General features: G+C 39.8%; 1 protein-coding gene across 7 annotated transcripts in view; it reads left to right on the plus strand.

Annotated features, from left to right (window-relative positions):
* AGFG1 (ArfGAP with FG repeats 1) overlaps positions 1-20,402 on the plus strand; it is a 75,802-nt gene that overhangs the window by 40,920 nt on the left and 14,480 nt on the right. For 3 of the 7 annotated variants that reach the window (XM_065410278.1, XM_065410279.1, XM_065410280.1), the window contains exons 4-9: positions 2,371-2,533; positions 4,771-4,927; positions 14,934-15,053; positions 16,939-17,148; positions 19,254-19,437; positions 20,245-20,324. In XM_065410278.1, coding sequence (XP_065266350.1) covers positions 2,371-2,533; positions 4,771-4,927; positions 14,934-15,053; positions 16,939-17,148; positions 19,254-19,437; positions 20,245-20,324 — 914 coding nt within the window. Of the gene's footprint in view, positions 1-2,370; positions 2,534-4,770; positions 4,928-14,933; positions 15,054-15,734; positions 15,807-16,938; positions 17,149-19,253; positions 19,438-20,244; positions 20,325-20,402 lie in introns of all 7 variants that reach the window. The other 4 variants (XM_065410276.1, XM_065410277.1, XM_065410281.1 and 1 more) reach the window with 2 other exon arrangements.

Below are 20,402 nucleotides of genomic sequence, written 5' to 3' on the forward strand. Positions count from 1 at the left end.
ATGCAAAATCACTCCCAGCTGAGTACATGAATCTATGCCCAGCCATCCACGAAGCACATATAAGGCAACACCCACATATCCCTCAGGCCCAGCCTTTTCTTGTACTGTTCAGTAGCCCCACTGGACAGTACAAGCTCATAATTAATCTGTCATTCCAACTGTGGGTAATAAATATGCACCAGTCCTGTTGACCTGAGTAGAGATTCCCCAAATACTTCAATCAAACACACTGGCTTAGATAAAATAATAAAAGAAGGTTTTATTAACTGCAGAAAGGTAGATTTTAAGTTTTTATAATTAGTATGGCATAGACGTTAGACTTGATTACAAAAGAAATAAAAAGATAAAATTGCAAGGTAATGCCTAAATTTTACCAAGCTAAATAAAATTTGAAGCAAACATCGTTCTTACCACACCAGATGCTGCAGGCAATCATTAGTTCATAGGCTAGGTTTCCTTTCAGCCTGGGACCACTCTCATTAGTTCAGTGTTCTTTAGGTATTCATTGATGTTATGAGCAGGGAGGTGGCTAGAGCCATTTTGCACCCCGCTCCCTTCCTTCCCTCCCCCCCCCCCCCCACCGCCCCCGCCCGTTCTTATACCCCAACCCTTGTGTGCTGGAAAAATCCTTGCTGGGTCATGTGGGCAGGCAGTTCCATGATGTACATGAGCTTCAAACTGTCTTTTCAGATAAGTTGTAAATTTCCTGTTTACAACCCCCCAGCAGGTAATGGCTCTTTAGCACTTTTCTGGCATGCTAGTGTGTCTGTCTGAGGAATTGGCTTATGGGTGTTATCCAGAATTGCGACACATTCCAGTAACAATCATACAGCAAAAACACTGCATGTGAAATTATGAGAAACACACATTTCAACAGGATAATAATAATCAGCAGATTGAGTTTACAAATGATACCTCACAAAGCATACTTTGTACAAAATATATAATCATATAAAAGTGGTGAACATGGGATACAGGGTGTCAGTTATTTTTCCGTGGCCGCCTTCCTAAAGGTCTGCACTTGGATCCAAACTGCCTTAGCAGCTGCTGAGGCTCCACAACACTCTGCAAGTGTTTTCTTGAAGTTGTTTTCTGTTCACAAGGGCAGCTTCTGCTGTTTCCCTCAGAGTGGCTTTTAGATAGGGCAGAATAGAAGCTTTTGTGTTCTGCTCTTACGCTAACAGCTCTACTATGTTTGCTTGTCTGGAGGGCGGGCTGTTTTTCTTTTTCCTCTTGTATATGTGGCAGACCTTGTCAGAAAATATTGGACTTATTACATAAACGGTTGTTTACTGAATAGGGTGTAAGAGCTATTACAGCTCATTTAAGTGGAGAAGTTATCAGACTATTTTCTTTAAAAGTTCTGTATGTTCCGCTTAACGGGGCAATCATAATTCATCTCGAACAAGGAAACTGTAACTGCTTATGGTGACATCAGTAGCAGTATAGGACTTAAACAGTCCCTTACTGGGATGGAACTACAGTGACGGTAGAAATATTTACTTGGGTTTTGTAAAAATATTGATGCTCTGTAAAGTGAATATTTAATAACTATTGGTAACTCAATCTGAGTTTTAAAGAAATGTTGTCAACATCTTGCTTCACCTCCTTCCATTCCAGCTCACATTACTTAAAAGCTGGGATGTCAGACTTTAATAGAGTGTACAACAATGGTTCAAACCCTGGCAATTGGTTGAGATTAGGGACTGTTAACATCACTTTTGAGTTGAAATAGATGTGATTTTTAATATGCTAAACATGCCCTAATTTTTTTTTTTTCAAACTTTTTTTTTAATTTGCGGACCCCTAAAAAATTTCAAATGGAGGTGCAGACCATTTGGAAATTCAACCTGTGGTCCTCGGGCCCCTACCATAGATGTCTTAGACTGAAAACTGACTGAACAGAACTCAGCTATAAATGTTGCATGTGCTCGGCACAGCATTTAACAAAGCGTGAGAGAGGGTGCTAAACTGTGGGCTTCTGTGGTAACAACACTTCTGGGTTTTGACCTGTAGGTCGGGGGCGTTCACCTACTTTTGATTGATCAAAGGAATGCCTTTTCTGGGATCTGAAACTTTATTTTTATAGTCACCTTTTGCGGACCCCTTAGACAGTCTGTGCAGACCACAGGTTGAAAACGACTGCTATAAAACATTGGAAAACTGGAGTCTCAAGCTTTTGAGATATGGGACACTAAAATTGTGACTGGACCATCAGACCAGTAGTACTGTTTGACATAGGTCCAGAGCTTAAAATAGCAGATCTCAGACCTCAGAGCAATAACTTTTGATCCCTGTGCTACCATTATAATGGATGTTGGAACAAAACTGATGTTAAATATTAAATAATTTTACTCTTATTCAACTTAGGTATGTTCCTCCAGAACAAGCTAAGGTTGTGGCATCAGTCCATGCATCTATATCAGGGTCCTCTGCTAGTAGTACAAGCAGCACACCTGAGGTGAAACCGCTTAAATCTCTTTTGGGAGAATCTGCACCAGCACTGCACTTAAATAAAGGCACACCTAGTCAAGTGAGTGAGTAATGGCTAAGAGTTCAGTGGTATGAGATTATGTTACAGTATTTAAAAGGAGAATGGGCATTTTGTGAATTGAACAAGATTTTACAAAATACTGAAAACTGTGGCATTAGTGGGTTACTGCTATTACAATAAAACTGTCCTTAATAGCTTTCATGCTCTGTTGCTTTTATGGAATGCGAATAGGGGACTGACAGTAAAATCTAGAAACTGAGTTCTGTGGTGGCTTGACTTTGAATGCTTCAGACTAAAAATGCTAGCCTCTGCCCTGTGTAATAATGATTAATAGACCGGTATTTTCGGTGCTATTTAATAAAACGAAGATGTTTTTGTTTTGTAACAGGCTTTTGGCTAAACATCTTGTGTACCCGCAACATACAGTAAAAGCTGTTTTATCCGGACCCAACCAGAAAGCTCTATAAACAGCATTTCTGATCTTCATTGAAATTCTGGTTTATAGTCCGGTTGACGCAGGACCGGCAAGGGGTTGGGGCGTGGGAGAGGGCTTGATCGTAGACCGCTTACCTCGGGTGGCTCCCTGCAAATGGTGACCTGTCCCGGCTGCTCCTAGGCAGAGATGCGGCAGGCAGCTCGGTGCACTGCCTCCGCCCACAGGTGTTGCCCCCGCAGCTCCCGTTGGCCACGGTTCCCAGCCAATGGAAGCTGCGGAGCCAGCGCTCGGGGCAGGGCAGGGGCAGCGCGCAGAGCTGCCTGCTGCACCTCTGCCTAGGAACAGCCAGGACACATCCTCGCTTGCGGGGAGCTGCCTGAGGGGAGCGGTCCACAGATCCGTCACTCGCACCTGCTCCCCAACCTGCTGCCCCGAGCCCCCTTCCACACCCAAACTTCCTCCCAGAGCCTGTGCCCTGCACCTCCTCCTGCACCCCAAACTCCCTCCTGTCATTAACAGGCATTTTTTTACTTACTGGCACCCCCCCATTCCCCCAACACACTGGATAAAACAGCTTTTACTATAGTTGGGTCGGGTCATCCTCCTCCCTTGCATCCTTGTTGGAATTTAAAAAAACACACCACTGCCTCCTTTGAAGCCCTCTGTTACAACTGCCATCTTTTTATTAAAGGGAGGCATGGACAGGACTTCTTTCTTAGTCAGTCAGTGTTACTGCTTTTAGAAGTAAAACCATGGTTTTTCAACAACTTGAGATTTGCTGCATCTCTTCACTCCACGCCCAAATTTGGGCCATTGTGACAAAATTAAGTTAACTATAAACTAGATTTTACATAAATCGTCTTCCCTGTTGTAGGAGGAAGTATTTTGGTCAGTCCAGTGTACTATAACTTCAACGTCCCTTCCTTAGAAGCAGTTCAGGGGACAGTGAAGCTACCTTAACATATATGTTTCTCTCTATATATAGTCATGAATACTGTGCTGTATGTTACACAAGTGTGTTTTGTTGCATTCTTGTCAAATGACTTTTGGCTCTCTGTCTAGCTCATCCATAATGGTACATGATAGGCTGGAGGGAAAAAATATATATTATTTTTCAAATATATGATGTAATTAGTCTGTATAATGCAAACTCACAAGAGGGTAAAGCTAAGGTTAAATGTTTTGTTTAGAATTTCCTGACTCTTGAGTTTTTAATCATGCAGCCTTAATGTTCTGTTGAGGAATTCTGCAAGAAACTTAACTTTTTTCTTTTTCTTTTTCTGGAAGAAAAAGAATGGGGATTCAGTGAGAAGAAGGAGCTTCAGTCTACATGGCTCTGCTGGGCTTCAAAAATAATTGCAAATACTATATACAGGTTCCATAATCTGGAGCCATTGGTTTAGATACCTCTGATTTTCCTGTTTTACATGCATCTTAGTCTCTGCAAGTCTGCTGTTTAATTTCTAAGGTGCACTTAAGCGGGGCTACCTGAAGACTCTCACTAAGCCCATGGGGCCTGGGGGGGAATATGATCTTGCACACCTTAGGGAAGGTAGGAGGAGGAGGTTGAGGAAAGATTCTCCTTTGTACAACAACTTAAACTAGAAGCTCTAGAGTAAATTATCAAATTTTAAAGAGTTCATTGCTTGTTTTACATAATTGTGGTCTGAATTCTAAAGTTATGAAACTTGATATGGCTTGCTAACAATGCTCCATGGCAAAAAAAAAGTTCAAAATTAGTACCAGAAGTAGTTTTTTCAGTCTGTCCTTTAGCTTTTTGTAAAGCTTGGTTAAATATTGGCTTTCCTGTTTGTTTAGCTAATTAAAATGTTGTTTGTAGTCCCCTGTTATCGTTAGGTGTCAAGGACAACAGCAGCAGGAAAAGAAACAATTTGACCTCCTCAGTGACCTTGGCTCAGATATCTTTGCTGCTCCTGCTCCTCAGTCAACTGCTACAGCAAATTTTGCTAACTTTGCACATTTTAACAGTCATACAGGTAAGAGTTCTATGTAGACACTCCCTCCTAATTAAATGTATAGAAACCTGAGGAGTTTTCATTCTTTATGGCTTATAAATATGGATTATCTTCTGAATTAATAAAAGGAAAATTAATATTTCTGGCCTTGAACATTGTTATATCAGTTGTTAAGATTTAGCTTATGGCAAGTTGGAAATCAAGTTTAATAAAGCAAGTATTATTCTAAAGTTTTAAAACTTACACTGTGCATTTCCTTTGCAAAAACAGTATGGGGAACAGAAGAGAATAGCTATAAAATATAGTGTAGTAGTACTATTTGACATAGATAACTAACAAATATTGATCTGAACCTGACACAAATTATGTTTGGTCACTTTTTGTCACTCTGCTTTAATTATGTTTTCCTTGAGTTACTTGTTTATAAAGTAAAGCAAATATTTGGCTAGAAGGCAGGAAGCATCAGTGTTGGTGGCAAGAGAGGAGAAGGTGAGTAAAGTAGTGGGGATGGGCAGAAGTTATGCAAGATGATGTCATTTATTCCCTCTGAAAAAGTTGGCAAGATACTTTATGGAGAGGGAGTGGAAAAATAGTGAACAGACAACAGGTGTGGGCGTCAGTGAGGGGGAAGAAGCAATGCTGCCTCACTGAGTATGACAGAACTGAAGGAAGAGAGAACAAACTTGTAGTGAAGGAAGTCCATGTGGCTGGGAGTAGTGTGGGAGCAGGAGCAAAAGGAAACCGTTTTTGAGCAAAAATCAGGGCTAGGTGTGGTAGGACAGACTTCTAAATATTTAGAATGGCTGTCAGTAAACATGCCTGAATATTACAGAGGGGGGGAAAAAAACACCTCAATCCATATAACTTTATCCTAAAGAATAATGGCCACTAAGTTGATTCTGAAGATCACCAATAGTTATAAGTCAGCAGCTTATAGATATTGAGTAGTGTGTTTCCACTAACCTTCTGTGTGACCGTGAGCAAGTACCTACCCTTTGACCTTGTCTACTTTAGATTATGGACTCTTCAGACTAGGTAATGTTTACTAAAATGTTTAGTACCTAAGGCAATGGAGCCCCTATCTTTGTTGCTGTCTCTGGGTTCTACTATAATATTGCTAATACTGAGGAGAAATGCTGCTCATGAAAAATCTGTGTTCATCTGGAGTGTTGTCATCATAGTTGGCATTAAATTACAAAGTTGAAAAATCATGGGTGCACAGTTCTGGTGAGTTGAAGGTATTCATCACCAGTTTAAATTAAAAAATATTTATAAATGTGTTTAACTTTTTTCAGGCATTATATTTTAAAGATAATGTGAGTGACCAATTGAATTCAGTAGAATTAAACATGAATAGTTCTAGCATTTTTATAAAGTATGCATAAAACACAGGCTTTCGTGTAAATCAGTTTCTTGGAACGTATTTAAATTGGAATGATGTTGATTGACCAATTGCAGATTTTAATCCGAAAATTTACATGCTTATTGGCCAGAATTACATAAAACAAAGTTTCACTCCAAAGGCGTCTGGATACTTAAGAAGTCTTTCATATAAAGATCCAGCCTAATCAAACCACATTTGTATCAGATTACTGTGTACCTGAATTTTTGTTTTTGTGTTTTTTTTTGTGTTTAAATGGACCTCAAGAACTGTAAGCCCCTCTTTAGGCAAACTGTTTGCTTTTTCCTTGTATGTTTGATAACAGACCATGGTTTATGCTATATTAGATTTATCTCTGATCAGGACTATCTTACTACTTTATATAGATTGAACAGGTACAAAGGAATATATATCTTTCAAGAGGAAAGACTAAAATTGTTCATGAAGCCAGCTATATTTAGATTGAAATGATTGCTTTAAGTTGTGAATGGGATGAATACCTGAATACATATCACTGGTGTCCTTTTCTGCAGTAAGGTGCTCTCACTCCCCTGAGATAGTGAATTGAGGAAAACAACCCCACAGAATGTAGAACTTCGGACTTTATCAGGGCTGATACTTTTTACCTCTTTGAAACACATTAAATTGTGAACATCTGGTGGCAAATTTTAGATCACTAAGCCAGTTTCTGTACAATGGGAAGTGCCTGCTCACCAGGCTTGCAAGCACCATACATTAATAAGGACATTTCATATGCAGTAAACTGTTTTTCAGTGATCCAGCTCATAAGTCACATGGCTGAAGCCCTTCTGTTCTATTCCTATCAACGTTCTAGTGCCTTTTTTCCCCCTCACGAACTTGTGTTCTGATAGACCAGGGTTCTACACTTTGGCTGCAGTAACACGCTGTGAAGCTGGTTCTGAAGTTACAGATTCGTCTTTGTGGTCCAGAGGAAGGAGTTGTTGAACTCACGTACGCATACAATAGCAAACTCTTAAAAGGTTTATAAAATATAATTGGGAATCATTGCACACAAAATTTAAGATGGACATGAACATCTTATAGTAAAAGGTACATGGGCAGGTGATTGGCTACAAAGATTGTTGCAGTAAAAGATAGAGGCTTTGATGTATATGGTTCAATAGTTCTTGCTTTGGCTGTGTACTGTTGCTGGTCCATGATGCCTATTTTGGTGATGTGGTAGTGGTTCTGCCTCCTTTACAGCTTCTCCTACAGGAGACTGAATATTTTTTTTCTTTGGAATGTATAGTCTGGTCCCCTATAGAAACTACTGCTGAGGGGCAGCAAGATTAACAGCCTCTGTTATAAACTGTTCTAGCCACAAGGGAATGGGTGAATTTATTAGCCAGCAGGAAAAAACTGTTGTAATAAGGTACTTCTGCGTTGGTTGGGTAGAATGTGGAGACAGTGAGAGCACTCTGTGGGAGGGTTGAGTGCCTGTTGCTGTACTGTTGTAATGCCTGGTAACTGCACAAGAATGCAGCTTCTGATATGCTCCATCTTGTGGCGTTCCTAATGTGCCAAGTAGTACATGGGAACTTGGGCAGGGGGATTACAGAGAAGAGTGGGGAAAAGGAAACTAGTTCAACATATTGGAGATGTGAATTGGGGAAGGAAAACAATTTGAGTACAGATTTAACTGAAAATGTGAAAGTTCAAAGTACTACAGTTTTTTCTTCAAGTGATTGCACTTATCCATTCCACTCCTGGTGTCTGTGCACCCGGGCCTGGCATTTGGAAACTTTTCCCCCTGAGCTTAGTTTAGTAGTTAGTGTAGTTACTATAGTTAGTAATTTTTTTTTTTTAATCTGAAAATTTACATGCTGATTGGCATGTCTTTTAATGGTGTTAAAAATTTATATATTTTTTTATTATGGTTGTTTTTTCCCTGTTTCGGGGTTCTGATGTTGCCACTGAGGCATGCTCTGGTCTCCAGGCTTCAAGCCGTGTACTTCTTGCTCAGGTCCTGCCAGTGAGCGACCCGCACAATAGTTGTCTGAAGTGCCCGGGGAAAAGCTTACATTAAAGACCTGTGTCAGACTTGCCTGGAATTCAAGAAGGATAAAGAGGCTAGGCTGAAATTCCTGCTGAGGGAGGCGGCACTCAGGCCACTATTGGAGCCATCCTGGTCTGACTGTGCTGAATGCTGCAGCTTCAGTGAGAAGCGCGCCTCCTGTATTATCGAAGTTCCAGCACCGATTTCCCTCACCCCTGACAAGAAAGAAGTATTTCTGTGAATACTATTCAGGACTTGCCAGTTGAGGGTCCTTCTCTGTTCTCAGACAAGACAGTTAGCAAGCTTCATGGACTTAAGTACTCAAGCCACCTTAAGCTCCTAAGATTTGTATTCATCTGCCCCAGTCAGAAAGAACGGTCAACCTCAGCAGATGCACCATTTTTCTGTTCCAGCTCTTTGATAGTATCTGTCAAAAAAAAGTCATGGGATTATAGGTACAGGCTTCCTCCTCCTGCTGCTTTGGCTCCAGTTCCAGGTATCTCGAAGGGTGTTGTAAGTGCAAGTCATTTCTCCATCTCTCCAGACCCAAATTCCACCCCCTTTGCCCCTTTGTAAATCATCTGTCCCTCTTCCTCAGTGCTTGGTCCTGAATTGCTTTGGACCAGTGTGTCTTGAGCACTGTGGAGGTGGGATATACTCAACGGTTTGTTTCTATCCCACCCTTCTCATGCCTCTTCAGAGACCACTCTCAAGAGGAGCTCCCACTCCAGGAGGATACAATCTCTCTTTTGGTTGGGGGCAATATAAGAGATTCCACACCCTCTCAAAGGGAAGGGGTTTTAATTCCACGGTTTTTCAATCCCAAAGGTGAAGAGGGCAGGTTTAAGGCCAATTGTAGACCTGCATCAACTCAATAAATTCTTTAAAAAGATGGCTTCTGTTTTCCCTTCCCTGGATCCTAGGGATTGGTATGCTGCCCTCGACTTACAAGATGCCTACTTCCATGAAGCAATCAATCAAGCTCACAGGAAGTATGTCTGACTTCTGGTAAAAATTATTATTGTCATGCTGTCTGGACTGGTTCACGTCCATGAGTGCTAGCCTCAGGTCAAACTGTCAAAAAGCAGGGCAGATGCCCCAAACGGGTGGTTCTATAATTAGATTTCAGTGACCCAGTAACAAATGTGGACTCCTGCATCACTGTACTAATCTTACCATGGAGTCGCAGACTGTCCCCTTGGGCATTCCAGTCTATCTTGCCACCCAGGCAAGCTGCACTTAGTGATAAATGATCACTTACGCCAAAAATCACAAAATACTCAGGTTGCTACCAGTCCCAAGAGACCAGTCATTTACCCCAGATCACTTTGTACCAGAGATCTCAACAAAGAGCATGCTGGTAGCCAATCCTATAGTAAACTTCCACCCATGAAAAAATCAACTAAGTTTTTGTCCTACAGTGGCCCAGTTAGACTTGATAGTCCTTTTCCTGCCTAGGTTCACAAGTTCAGAGCAGGCATTTTTACAATTATAAAGCAAAACTTTCATATTACCTGATAGCATGGGATACAGACATTACAAGTAAGAATGTGTGCAGCAACTTACCAGCATTTTATAGAGTCTAAACAGTCTACAAGTCTAGCACCTATCTTGAGCAATACAAACACACGTGAGCTGGTCTGTTTTCCAGCTATGAATTTTTCAATGTAGGAGTCAGCTGAGCAGATTTGGTAAGAGCTAGCACCTCATTTACCAGTGTCACAATTATCGGTTCACTGTACTACCATTTGGCCTATTAGCAGCTCTCAGGATCTTTACAAAAGTTATGTCCGTAGTAGCTGCATTCATTAGAACATCGGGAGTTGAAAGTAGGGGTAAATCTGGATGACAGGCTTATCTCAACTGCAGGTACAGCGCAGTGTGTGCCTGATCCAGTCAATGTTCAATGCTGAGAGACTGCTAGTCAATGCAGAGAAGTCTCTCCTCTCCCTGGTCCAGAGGATAGAGTTTATAGGAGTCATGCTGGACTTTGTTTCAGACAATTCAATCAATTATTATAGGTAGGAAACATCACCCAGTCACAACAGCACAAAACTGTTTGAGGCTCCTGGGGCATATGGCCTCCTGCCTGTATGTAGTTCAATATGCCAGACTGCACTCCAGAATTCCTCAGAGTAGGTTGGCATCCATCTACTCACTGAGCCTCCATCAGCTAGACTTGGTGATGAGAATGTCTTATGTTCTTGCCTCCCTCGATTGGTGGACTGGTTCAGCCAATGTATGTGTAGGTGTTCCATTTGCCTGCCTTCAGCTGATGCTTATGCTAGTGATGGATGCGTCTGCCTGGGATGGGGAATCCATCTGGGTTCTCTGCAAACTCAGGGTTTCTGGTCCTCAAAAGACTTAGCTTTCAGCTCTGCCATTGATGTGTAAAACTATCGGACTGTAGTGCCAGATGTTTCTCACACATCAAGGGAAAAAGTCTGTTAGTCCTTACAGACAACACAGCGGTAATGTTCTGTCTCAAGCAGGGAGGAGCCAACTGTTTTCCACTCCATCAAGAGGCAGCTCTGCTCTGGGAGCTCTGCATTATTAGCTTGATAGATCTAAAGCTTCTTATTTTGGAGGGTCCAAAATGATCTAGCAGACCACCTGATCAGTTTGCTTATGAGACTGAGTGGTCTCTTCGTCCAGATAAATCTTCCATTGGTGGGGTTTCCCCAAGTAGACGTATTTGTGACAAGGATCAACAAATTGTCAGCTACTAGATTGCAGCCCAAGTTCCCTGACAGACACCGTTTTTGCTGCCGTGGTCAGGCAGGCCCCTTTACACTTTTCCCCCAATCCCACTCATTCACAGGGTATTACTAAAGATAAGATGTGACCAAGCCAGAGTCATACTCATGGCTCCAGCTTGAGCCCATGAACACTGGTTCTCCACTCTCTTGGCGGTGTCAGTGAAACCTCCAATCTCACTTCCACTAAACTGAGACCTAATCTCTCAAGGTCATGAGCGCCTACTCCAACTGCATGGATTCTAAGGTGCTAGATATTAGAGAGTGATCTTGCTTGAAAGAGGTTCAGGAGGTCCTTCTAAATCAGGGGTTCTCAAACTGGGGGTCGGGAGGTTATTACATGGGGGGGTCGTGAGCTGTCACCTTCCACCCCAAACCCTACTTTGCCTCCAGCATTTATAATGGTGTTAAATAGATATAAAAGTGTTTTTAATGCATAAGGGGGGGTTCCAATCGGAGGCTTGCTGTGTGAAAGGGGTCACAATACAAAAGTCTGAGAACCCCTGTTCTAAATAGAAAGTTTTCTACAAGAGCTACTTACCTCTTAAATGGAGGCATTTTTCCATTTGTTCTTGCCAGTGTGGGGTATCGCTGTCCTGTTCTTTTGGTTCAATGTATTCTGGACTAATTATTGCCTCGGAAACACCAAGGTTTGGCTGTTAGCTGCCAGATGTAGTCTGATTGAACTATTTCAGCATTCCACCCTAAAGAAGATAATCACTATTTTCGCTAATGACCTGTCTACAAGGTTTTTTTGAAGGGCCTAACAAGTTGTGTCCTCAGGTACAAGATGGTATTTCCCCATGGACCTAAACTTGGTGTTTGTCCAGTCTTATGGGTCTGGCATTTGAACCTTTCGCTACTTTCTCTCTGCTGCCTCTGCCAGTGAAGATGATCTATTCAGTGGCCATCACTTTGGCCAAAAGGGTAGGAGAACTATGTGCCTTAATGTCTGGGCTTCCCTATATAATATTCTTTAAGGATATGGTTTATTTGCATTCTCACCCCAGGTTCATTCCAAAAGTGGTGTGTTTTTCCATATCAGTCCATTTGTTTGCCTGCATTCTTCCAGAAGCCACATTCAAACAGGGAAGGAGGAGCGTTTACATACCTTGGACATCAGAAGAGCTCTGGTATTCTATTTGCATAGGACCAGGCGTTTCCATAAATCCTACCAACTATTTGTAGTGGTGTCAGACAGAATAAAAGGACAATCCGTCTCTGTTCAAAGAATCTTTTCTTGGATTGACTCTTGTATACGCATGTGCTATGACCCAGCTAATGTCACCCCACTGATCAGTCACAGCTCATTTGACAAGATCAGTGTGTTTCAATGGTGTTTCTGCCACAGTTTCTGGTTGTAGATGTTTGAGGAGTGGCAACTTCCTCCTCAGTCCACACATTTGCCTCCCATTTATGCTGTTGCTCAAAATTCCAGAGACAAGGCTAAAGTTGGATAAGGAATTCTCCAGTCTTTTTTTAAATAGATTCCGATTCCACCTCTTGGTGACTCTCAAGCCACAAAAACGAGTGGAATGCACATGTGCAACCATTCAAAGAAGAAAAAACTGTTGCTAACCTTGTTCTTAGAGATACATTGCACATGTCCATTCCATGATCCGCCCTTCTGCCCCACTACATTGGAGTTCCAGCCAGAAAGAACTGAGTGGAGCTAGCAGTGGTTCTTCCCTTTTATACCTGCATGCAGTGGTGTGTGGCAGCAACGGGTGCTCAAGCCACTCAACGGATACTGCTGAGGGAAAAAGTCTCCAACGGCCGTGCACGGGCACCAAGAGTGGAATGGACATGAACAACGCATTTCAAAGCAAAACTGTTACTAAACAAGTTTAAGAGTAGCAGCCGTGTTAGTCTGTATCCGCAAAAAGAACAGGAGTACTTGTGGCACCTTAGAGACTAACAAATTTATTAGAGCACAAGTTTAGTAACAGTATTTTTGTTTCAAGGAAGATGTGGCAATGCGTCACAAGATTCTTGTCAGGAGGGGTGACAGACATCCTCTTCAGAAGAAGTCCATGCTACAAAAAGTGTCACGAGTGTTCAGTAACTGCAGTTTTCTATTTACATACAACTTCTCTTCAGTTTTTAAATATGCACTGTAGATGTTTGTTATATAATTCTTATACTTTGTAAGATAACTCTTTATTTTCATAGCCAGAATTGTCACAACAACTGTACTTTAGGCATCAGCATTTCTATTATAGCTTATTGTTTCCTGGGGTTTATAACTTCGTTGTAAAAACTTGCTCCAGGCACATTGAAAGCACTGACCCGATAATACTACTGTACCTCCAAAGAATCCATTCCCAATTCTATTATGCCAATGGAAAATCACATTCTATTGAGGGGTTTTAGATCAACTTAAAACAAATAAATAAATAAAAAGGTAAGTCATTTTAAAATAGAGAGATTCATGTGTAGGGATTCCCCTCTATTCAGTATTGCTTGCATAGTGTAGCATGTAAATGGTGGCTAGAATTTTCAAAGGGGCCAATGAGTTGGACACTCAATTTATATTGACTTTCATTGGTAATTGAGCCAGACTCCCTCAGCCACTATCTTATCTCAGTTACCTGCAATGTCATGACACAAAGGGAAGGGTTGAGGGCAGAGTGGGTGTTGATTCTAAATTTCCTTCCTTTGCAGGTTCTCTTTTCACTCCTAATGTTGATTGGGTGTGCGATTTTTGTTAATGGTCCAGTATTCTCAATATCTGGATCTAGGGGCAAAAAAAAAAAAAAAAAACCTAAAAAGGTCAAATCAATATAAATGCTGTTCTGCAAAAGAAGGCATCTTCAGTATTTCACTGCTTGGTTTGGCTTCGTGTTCTGTTATGTGATTTTTTTTTTAATTGCATTTTAATTACATAGTGCTTTGAATGCTTTGACAGGTTGAATGACTTCTAAATAGTATGTATTCTGTTAGTCTGTAAGGTGCCACAGGACTCTTTGCTGCTTCTAAATAGCATGTATCCAAAACAAACTAAGTAGTGACAAATTAAATTCCCTCTAACAATGTTGTACTTCATATATAAATGCTTGACATTTTGAAATGCTGTAAAAATACATACTAGAAGTAGAACATATTTCACATTTCCAAACCAGACTTGTAGGAGTCGAATAGCCTACCAGACAGATTGGCATTTCACTGGAAAACAGTGTTTGGAAAGATAAAATCTTGTTTTACTCTTTTATCAATTACAAATTTGGTGTTCTGTCTTCAGAGCTTTCTGTGCTTGTACTGTAGGTTTAAAATGAATCTCACACTGTGTATGTCTACACTGCAATCAAAAGCGTGATTGCGGTTTGAGTTGGCATGCCCGTGCTAGCTGTAATCTAGCTTTTCTAGCGTATTTAAAAATAGCAGTGAAGCAGCATAGTATTGGCTTCATCTCAAACCTTACAAGTATTCCTAGCCCATGCTGAAGCTTCATTGCTAGCCATGCTAGTTAGATTAAAGCTACCCTGGCTTTGTCACCGTTGGCTGCAATTACACTTTCGATTACAGTGCTGATTTACCTTTTATTGAGGTCTTGCAGTTACTGTGGGTAATGGCATATCACTCATGCTTTAACAGAAATGAACTATGGTAAAACGAGCGGGGAATGTATTGATACAGACCTATGAAGGCAAATATGAAAGGCTTAAAATAAATTTTGAAGATTAATTTAATCCGTAGGACATGTATTATACTTTAGATAAGAATGTGATGCTTCATTTATAAAAAAAGAGAAAAATTGTGCTTGAGGTAGGACATCACACTCAGACCAACATAACCATAACTTACTTCAGTTAATACATATGTGTTTTTGTTTTTCATGTCCATTAACATGTTTTGTTCCTTTACAATTTACAGCACAGAACTCTGCAAATGCAGGTTTTGCAAACTTTGATGCATTTGGACAGTCTAGTGGTTCGAGTAATTTTGGAGGTTTCCCCACAGCAAGTCAGTCTCCTTTTCAGCCCCAAAATACAGGTAGACTACTAGCATTTCTGATTAATTTTTAATACAACATAGTCCAGACATACAAGTGAGAAAGTACTTCAGTTTACTTCCTGCATCTGCCTGCTTTAACATAATCATAATCTGAAGCTCTGGGGAAACCTGAAATGAATGCCTTTTTCTGTTTGGTTGTTTGGTATGGGTTTTTTGTTTTGTTTTACTGTTTTCTGGCACTTTTGGGAAGCCTCCTAATTTTGACATTGTGGCTTATAATTAGCCCTACACATGAAATTTGTAAGCTTACTGAATGTAACTATATTGGTACTTCTAAATATCAGACCACATTTATCTAAAGGAGATTACATCTGTGATTTCAATCTTCCAAGAGAAGATTTCAGTAAAGATGGATAAATGCAGACAAGAGTAGTACAATTATTGAATGTATTTACCACACAGATGCATGTTAGGCACTCAGTTATCAGAAGATTTCATGTGTAAGGTCTATTGCTAAATTCTTATTTTGCTTTTCTTGTTAATTTGATCATACTTTAAAACTTTTGCTTGGGCTGACAGTTGCTGTTTGTCTAATCTTTGGCTGACTTCTTTTCCTTTTTTCCTTTTGAATGTGGTGTCATTTAAAACTTTTTTTAAATTTTTTTCCCCTCCCTTCTTTTGTTAACTTTAATCCCCCTCACACAATTTCTGGCTATCCAGCGTTCAGAACGCTTTCATCTAGCTGCAGTTTTGGTGAATTTACTTCAGCTTTCCCTCTCCAGGCTGTACACAGTAAGTTTCATTGAGTAGGAAACTTAGTTTATTTTGTTTTATATGCCATTGTGTTTTGTTTTAGTTCCACCCTTACATATATTTTCACCAGTCTTTGCTTATGTCTGTGCTTGCGTTTAAAATTATCAAATTGCTAATGGTTTATTAATAGTTAATATGGGCTGCGCCCTCAACCAAGTGTTCGTGCGTGTACACATGTGTGCATGCACACGCACACACCCCTTTTTCTATTCAACTAAAATGTAAATCTGACTTGCACATATTAACAGAATCCTCTGTCTACAATGAAGATCTGGAAACTCATAAATTAATACCTTTTTAGAGATTTAAACATAAAATTTGTTGCACACATTAAAAAGCTGGAGCTTTCAAACTGATTCCTAGATTTGGGATCAGCAGAGTGTTTATATAAATCCTAATAGATTGATTCATTTACTTTAGTATACATAATGTGTATCCTAGGAAGAATTTTTTTTTTTCCCCTTGAAAGGAGGGCTCTCAAATCCCTTCTGTTTATCTCCCCTCCCAAAGGCTGTGTTGTCTGTCTGTCTAGGTGCAGCCATGACATCTGGGAGTAAAGGACTGAGTTAGTCGCTCTGAATCTTGGCCTGGTATCCCATTGTGCTACCTCTGGACTTTCAGGCTAACCTTTTTTGCCTGCACTGGTTACTGATGTCTGAAATGGTCAAACATATTGTACCATTGAGGAAAATAAAACAACTCCTACTTACGTCGCTGAATTCTTGCAGGAAAAGCTGTATTTTGGATTTATAAAATTAAAGCTAATTTAACTCAAATTTTTTCTAGCTAAATATGTGGTGTTTGAGTTGACTTAATGATGTTGCACTGAAACATAGTTTTGCGAGAGCTAATTACGGTGTGTGCAAGCTATTGAACTTTCAGAGTTTTCTTCAGATTTAGAAATTTACAGATATAAATGTGCTCATTCTGATGATTCAAGATTAATTTTAAGTGTGTTAGAGGGGTTTTAGTTAGCCTGTGGGATAAAAAACAAAAGTGATGTTACTGCCTGGTGTAACCACCAAGAGGTGGGATGATATTGCCACCAAGAGCATTTGGAGAGACTTTCCTATACCTTTAAAGTATCCATGTTTAACTTATTTTGTTACAGGTGGAAGTGCTGGATCAATGAATGCTAAGTTTGCTCACTTTGATAACTTCCCCAAATCCTCCAGTGCTGATTTTGGAGCCTTCAATGCTTCTCAGAGCAACACAACGGCAACTGCTGCCAGTAAAGTTGCAGTGAATAAACCGAATCTCCAGTCAGCAGACAAATATGCAGCTCTTGCTAATTTAGATAATATCTTCAGCACAGGGCAAGGTATTAAGTTTTTTTTCTTTGACCTGTTATCCTTCATTTTTATTCCTTGTGAGGATGGCTGTGCCTGTCAAAATGGTAACCAACCATGTTAAGCATGCTTTAAATTGTCTCTTCGAAAAATTCTAATTAACTTCACACCTGCACATTTTAAACTCCTACATTGCTGTGCTGCTTCTTGTAACAAAGCAAATGCTTTAATCTATGCAGTCATTTGCAAAATAGCACTTATCAAAAAGATCATGCTTTTTTTATGAGCCAATCACTCAAAAGTTTTTTCATTTTGGCCACAAAATGGTTTGTTAGTGATGAGTATTCTAGTAGTACATTATTCAGGTTTCTGTATATTGCTGGAGTGGGCGACTTTATTCATTCAATCACACCAGTTGCGGTTTAAGATAATTTTTATCTTTACAATTAAAAGCCACCATGATAGCTTTTTTTAGATGTTCATCTAACGTAAAGCTTGGTTAGCCTTTCTCTGTTAAAGGAGATTAAAACTGCTAGTGTTTAACGGGTTGGTTTTGTATGCACAGTAAGTTAACCATATATTGAACAAGGATGGTAACATGAATTTCATTGGAGTTTAAGTTGGATTCAGTCCAGTATACTACAATGGTAAATAAGTCATGTATATCCGCTCCTAAGCAAAACTGATACAGTATATGGCTTTGTTAATATTCTTTCCCTTAAAGTTGTGTGGTCTTGAGGAGGGCAGTGGGTGACTGACTCTTAGGATGAGCCATTATTCTAATTGTGGAGTAGACACTGGCTACTCCATAACTAAGTCTGCAGCGAAGTTTTGTTTAAAGCTGAAGCTTGCACCCATTCTAACAAACATTGCTGTTATATGTGTGTTCAACACAAATATACAACAGGACTATGAGGTGCACAATCAAGAGTGGTCAGTGTTGTTTGTATCTCCATTAACCTGGCAATGTTTATGGAGGGATAAGATACCCAGATATTCAAAAATACTGTACTTTTAATCACAAATTGTCCAATTTTTTTTTATTGCTCCTGCGTGCTTTGGTGCATATTTGCTGGACAGACTACGTTAGCTCAGTGAAACTTACTTAAGGGTATCATGAGGTGACCTACTACTCTTCTTCTTACATTTTTACCTACAAAAAATCCTTAAATTACTCTCCTTTGTCAATTTTTTTGTTCATATTCTTCCATATTCCAAAAAGTAGGTGTTATTACTCAGTGCACCTCTACACTGTTGCACACTTCCAGTTTTTGTTGACTGTTTAGACTTCTTGGTTACAAAATGCCATACACTGGTGCTTGTAAAATCTCTGGAGTTTTCCTCTCAGTGGAAATCTGCTGAGAACAGATATCCTTGGAAACAAGACAATTCTATACTGTTACCTATCGTTTTGTTCTCCTGAATTTGATACACTGGATCAGTATTATTTATTTAGCATCTTTTCAGGATTTGGAGTGTAGTTACCCTCTTAGGGCATAAATGAAAATTAGCCACCATTTGGAAGATATGACATGGCTTTTGTGACACATACTGCATGGCTCATGAATTCAGTCTTTAGTGGGAGGTACCGAACATGAGGTTTGGGAATACTCCCCAGCATATGGTTAGGAGTCACAAGAACCTGGAAGTGTGAGTTTCTGCAGGATTATACTTTGAGGTAATAGTTAAGAGTTTATCATTCTGTAACTTAATTGTTAGATTTCTTATGCCTTGTTGCTTTCTAAATGTACAAAAATTTCAGTCTCCATCTAAATTTCAAAGCTGTATTCTAAAGATGAGTCACGCACAACAAGGTTTAAAACAAATCCATCTTTCTAACTGGAGCAAGAGAGAGCAGTGTACTTCACTTAATAATGCGATCTGTGGAAACTAGGAAGCTGCTTTTGGAACTATAGACTCATTGAAGCATGGTACCGTGTGCTTATAAAGATAGAGATTGGGAGCCATAGTTTATTAGCCCTGTATTAGGGTAGCATTAAGTCTTATTGTTTAATTTTAGTCTTAAATGATGGGAGAACAGTTAATTAACATTTTCTGTTAGTATGGAGAAGATTATAGGGAAAACATGGTTTTAGAAGTGTCATTTAAAATTTCAATATGGTATCTTCTTTTCTAGGTGGTAGTGAGCAAGGAAGTGGCTTCGGCACTGTAGTTACAGCACCGTCAGGTCCTGCTGTGTCAGCCCCAAGTCAGCCAAGTGCATCTTCAGACAAGTATGCAGCTCTAGCAGAATTAGACAGTGTGTTCAGCTCCACAGCAACCTCTAGTAATGCATATACTTCCACCAGTAATGTTAGCAGGTACTTTTTCTTGTTAGAAGTTAAAGTAATTAGCCCTAAACCAACTGTATTTATAGGCAGAAAAATTGCCCTATGGTAGTGTTGATAAAGTTTTAAAAAAACCTGCTTGTATTCAACTGTTCTTCTTTGTTTAGGTCACGATTTAAAAATTGTAGGGAAATAATTCTGGAGAGGAGTTAGTTGGGTGTTGACTTCACTGTCCTTACTAAAACTGCATCATTTCTTAACGGTAGTTGTGGTTGTACTGCCCGCTAGAGGTTGTAAAATGAAACTGAAGCAAGTGTTTATCAGTGAAACACTTTTACACCTTCCTAGACAACACACACTAAATTCTGTTGGAGGATAACAATCCTCCATATGGATTACATGCATATTTAAGCGTATAGCCTCATAATTGGTAAGAGATTGGTTTTGAAAAGTGAGACATTTGCAATGTACATGTCTTTTTTTTTTATTTTTTTTAAAGTAATTAAAAGCAAGCACCTGTAGTAACTTTTTGCTTGGAAATGCAAATTTCCCTAAAGCTTTTGCTTGGCAGCCTATGCCTATTTCTTTGTTTTCTCCTCATTGTCCATACTTTTACACTTGTCCATTGGTGGACAGGATTTGCCATTGCTCAGCGCTAATGTATTTAGCCTTTGACCTTGGCATCAAGAATTCAACTCCTGGCACTAATGGATTATATAGCATTTTCAGATCTGTGCCTAAATATCCCTTTTCTACTTTGCTTTTATCTGCCAAAATTAATCGTAGATGTTAATTGTTAAAGGAGCAACACTGACTTCACTGAATGTGAATTATTTACAGCAATGCTTTTGGAACAGTACCAGTGGCTGCTACTGCACAGACACAGCCTGTATCTTCAAGTGTGCCTGCTTCATTTGGAGGTATATTAAAATATGACTAATGTTTATGCAGACTGTAAGCAAACATATTACTAAATTTTAGTTCAGTGTCCCATTGTA

The sequence above is a fragment of the Emys orbicularis genome, chromosome 9 (genome assembly GCF_028017835.1).
Source record: "Emys orbicularis isolate rEmyOrb1 chromosome 9, rEmyOrb1.hap1, whole genome shotgun sequence".
Taxonomy (NCBI): Eukaryota; Metazoa; Chordata; order Testudines; family Emydidae; genus Emys; species Emys orbicularis.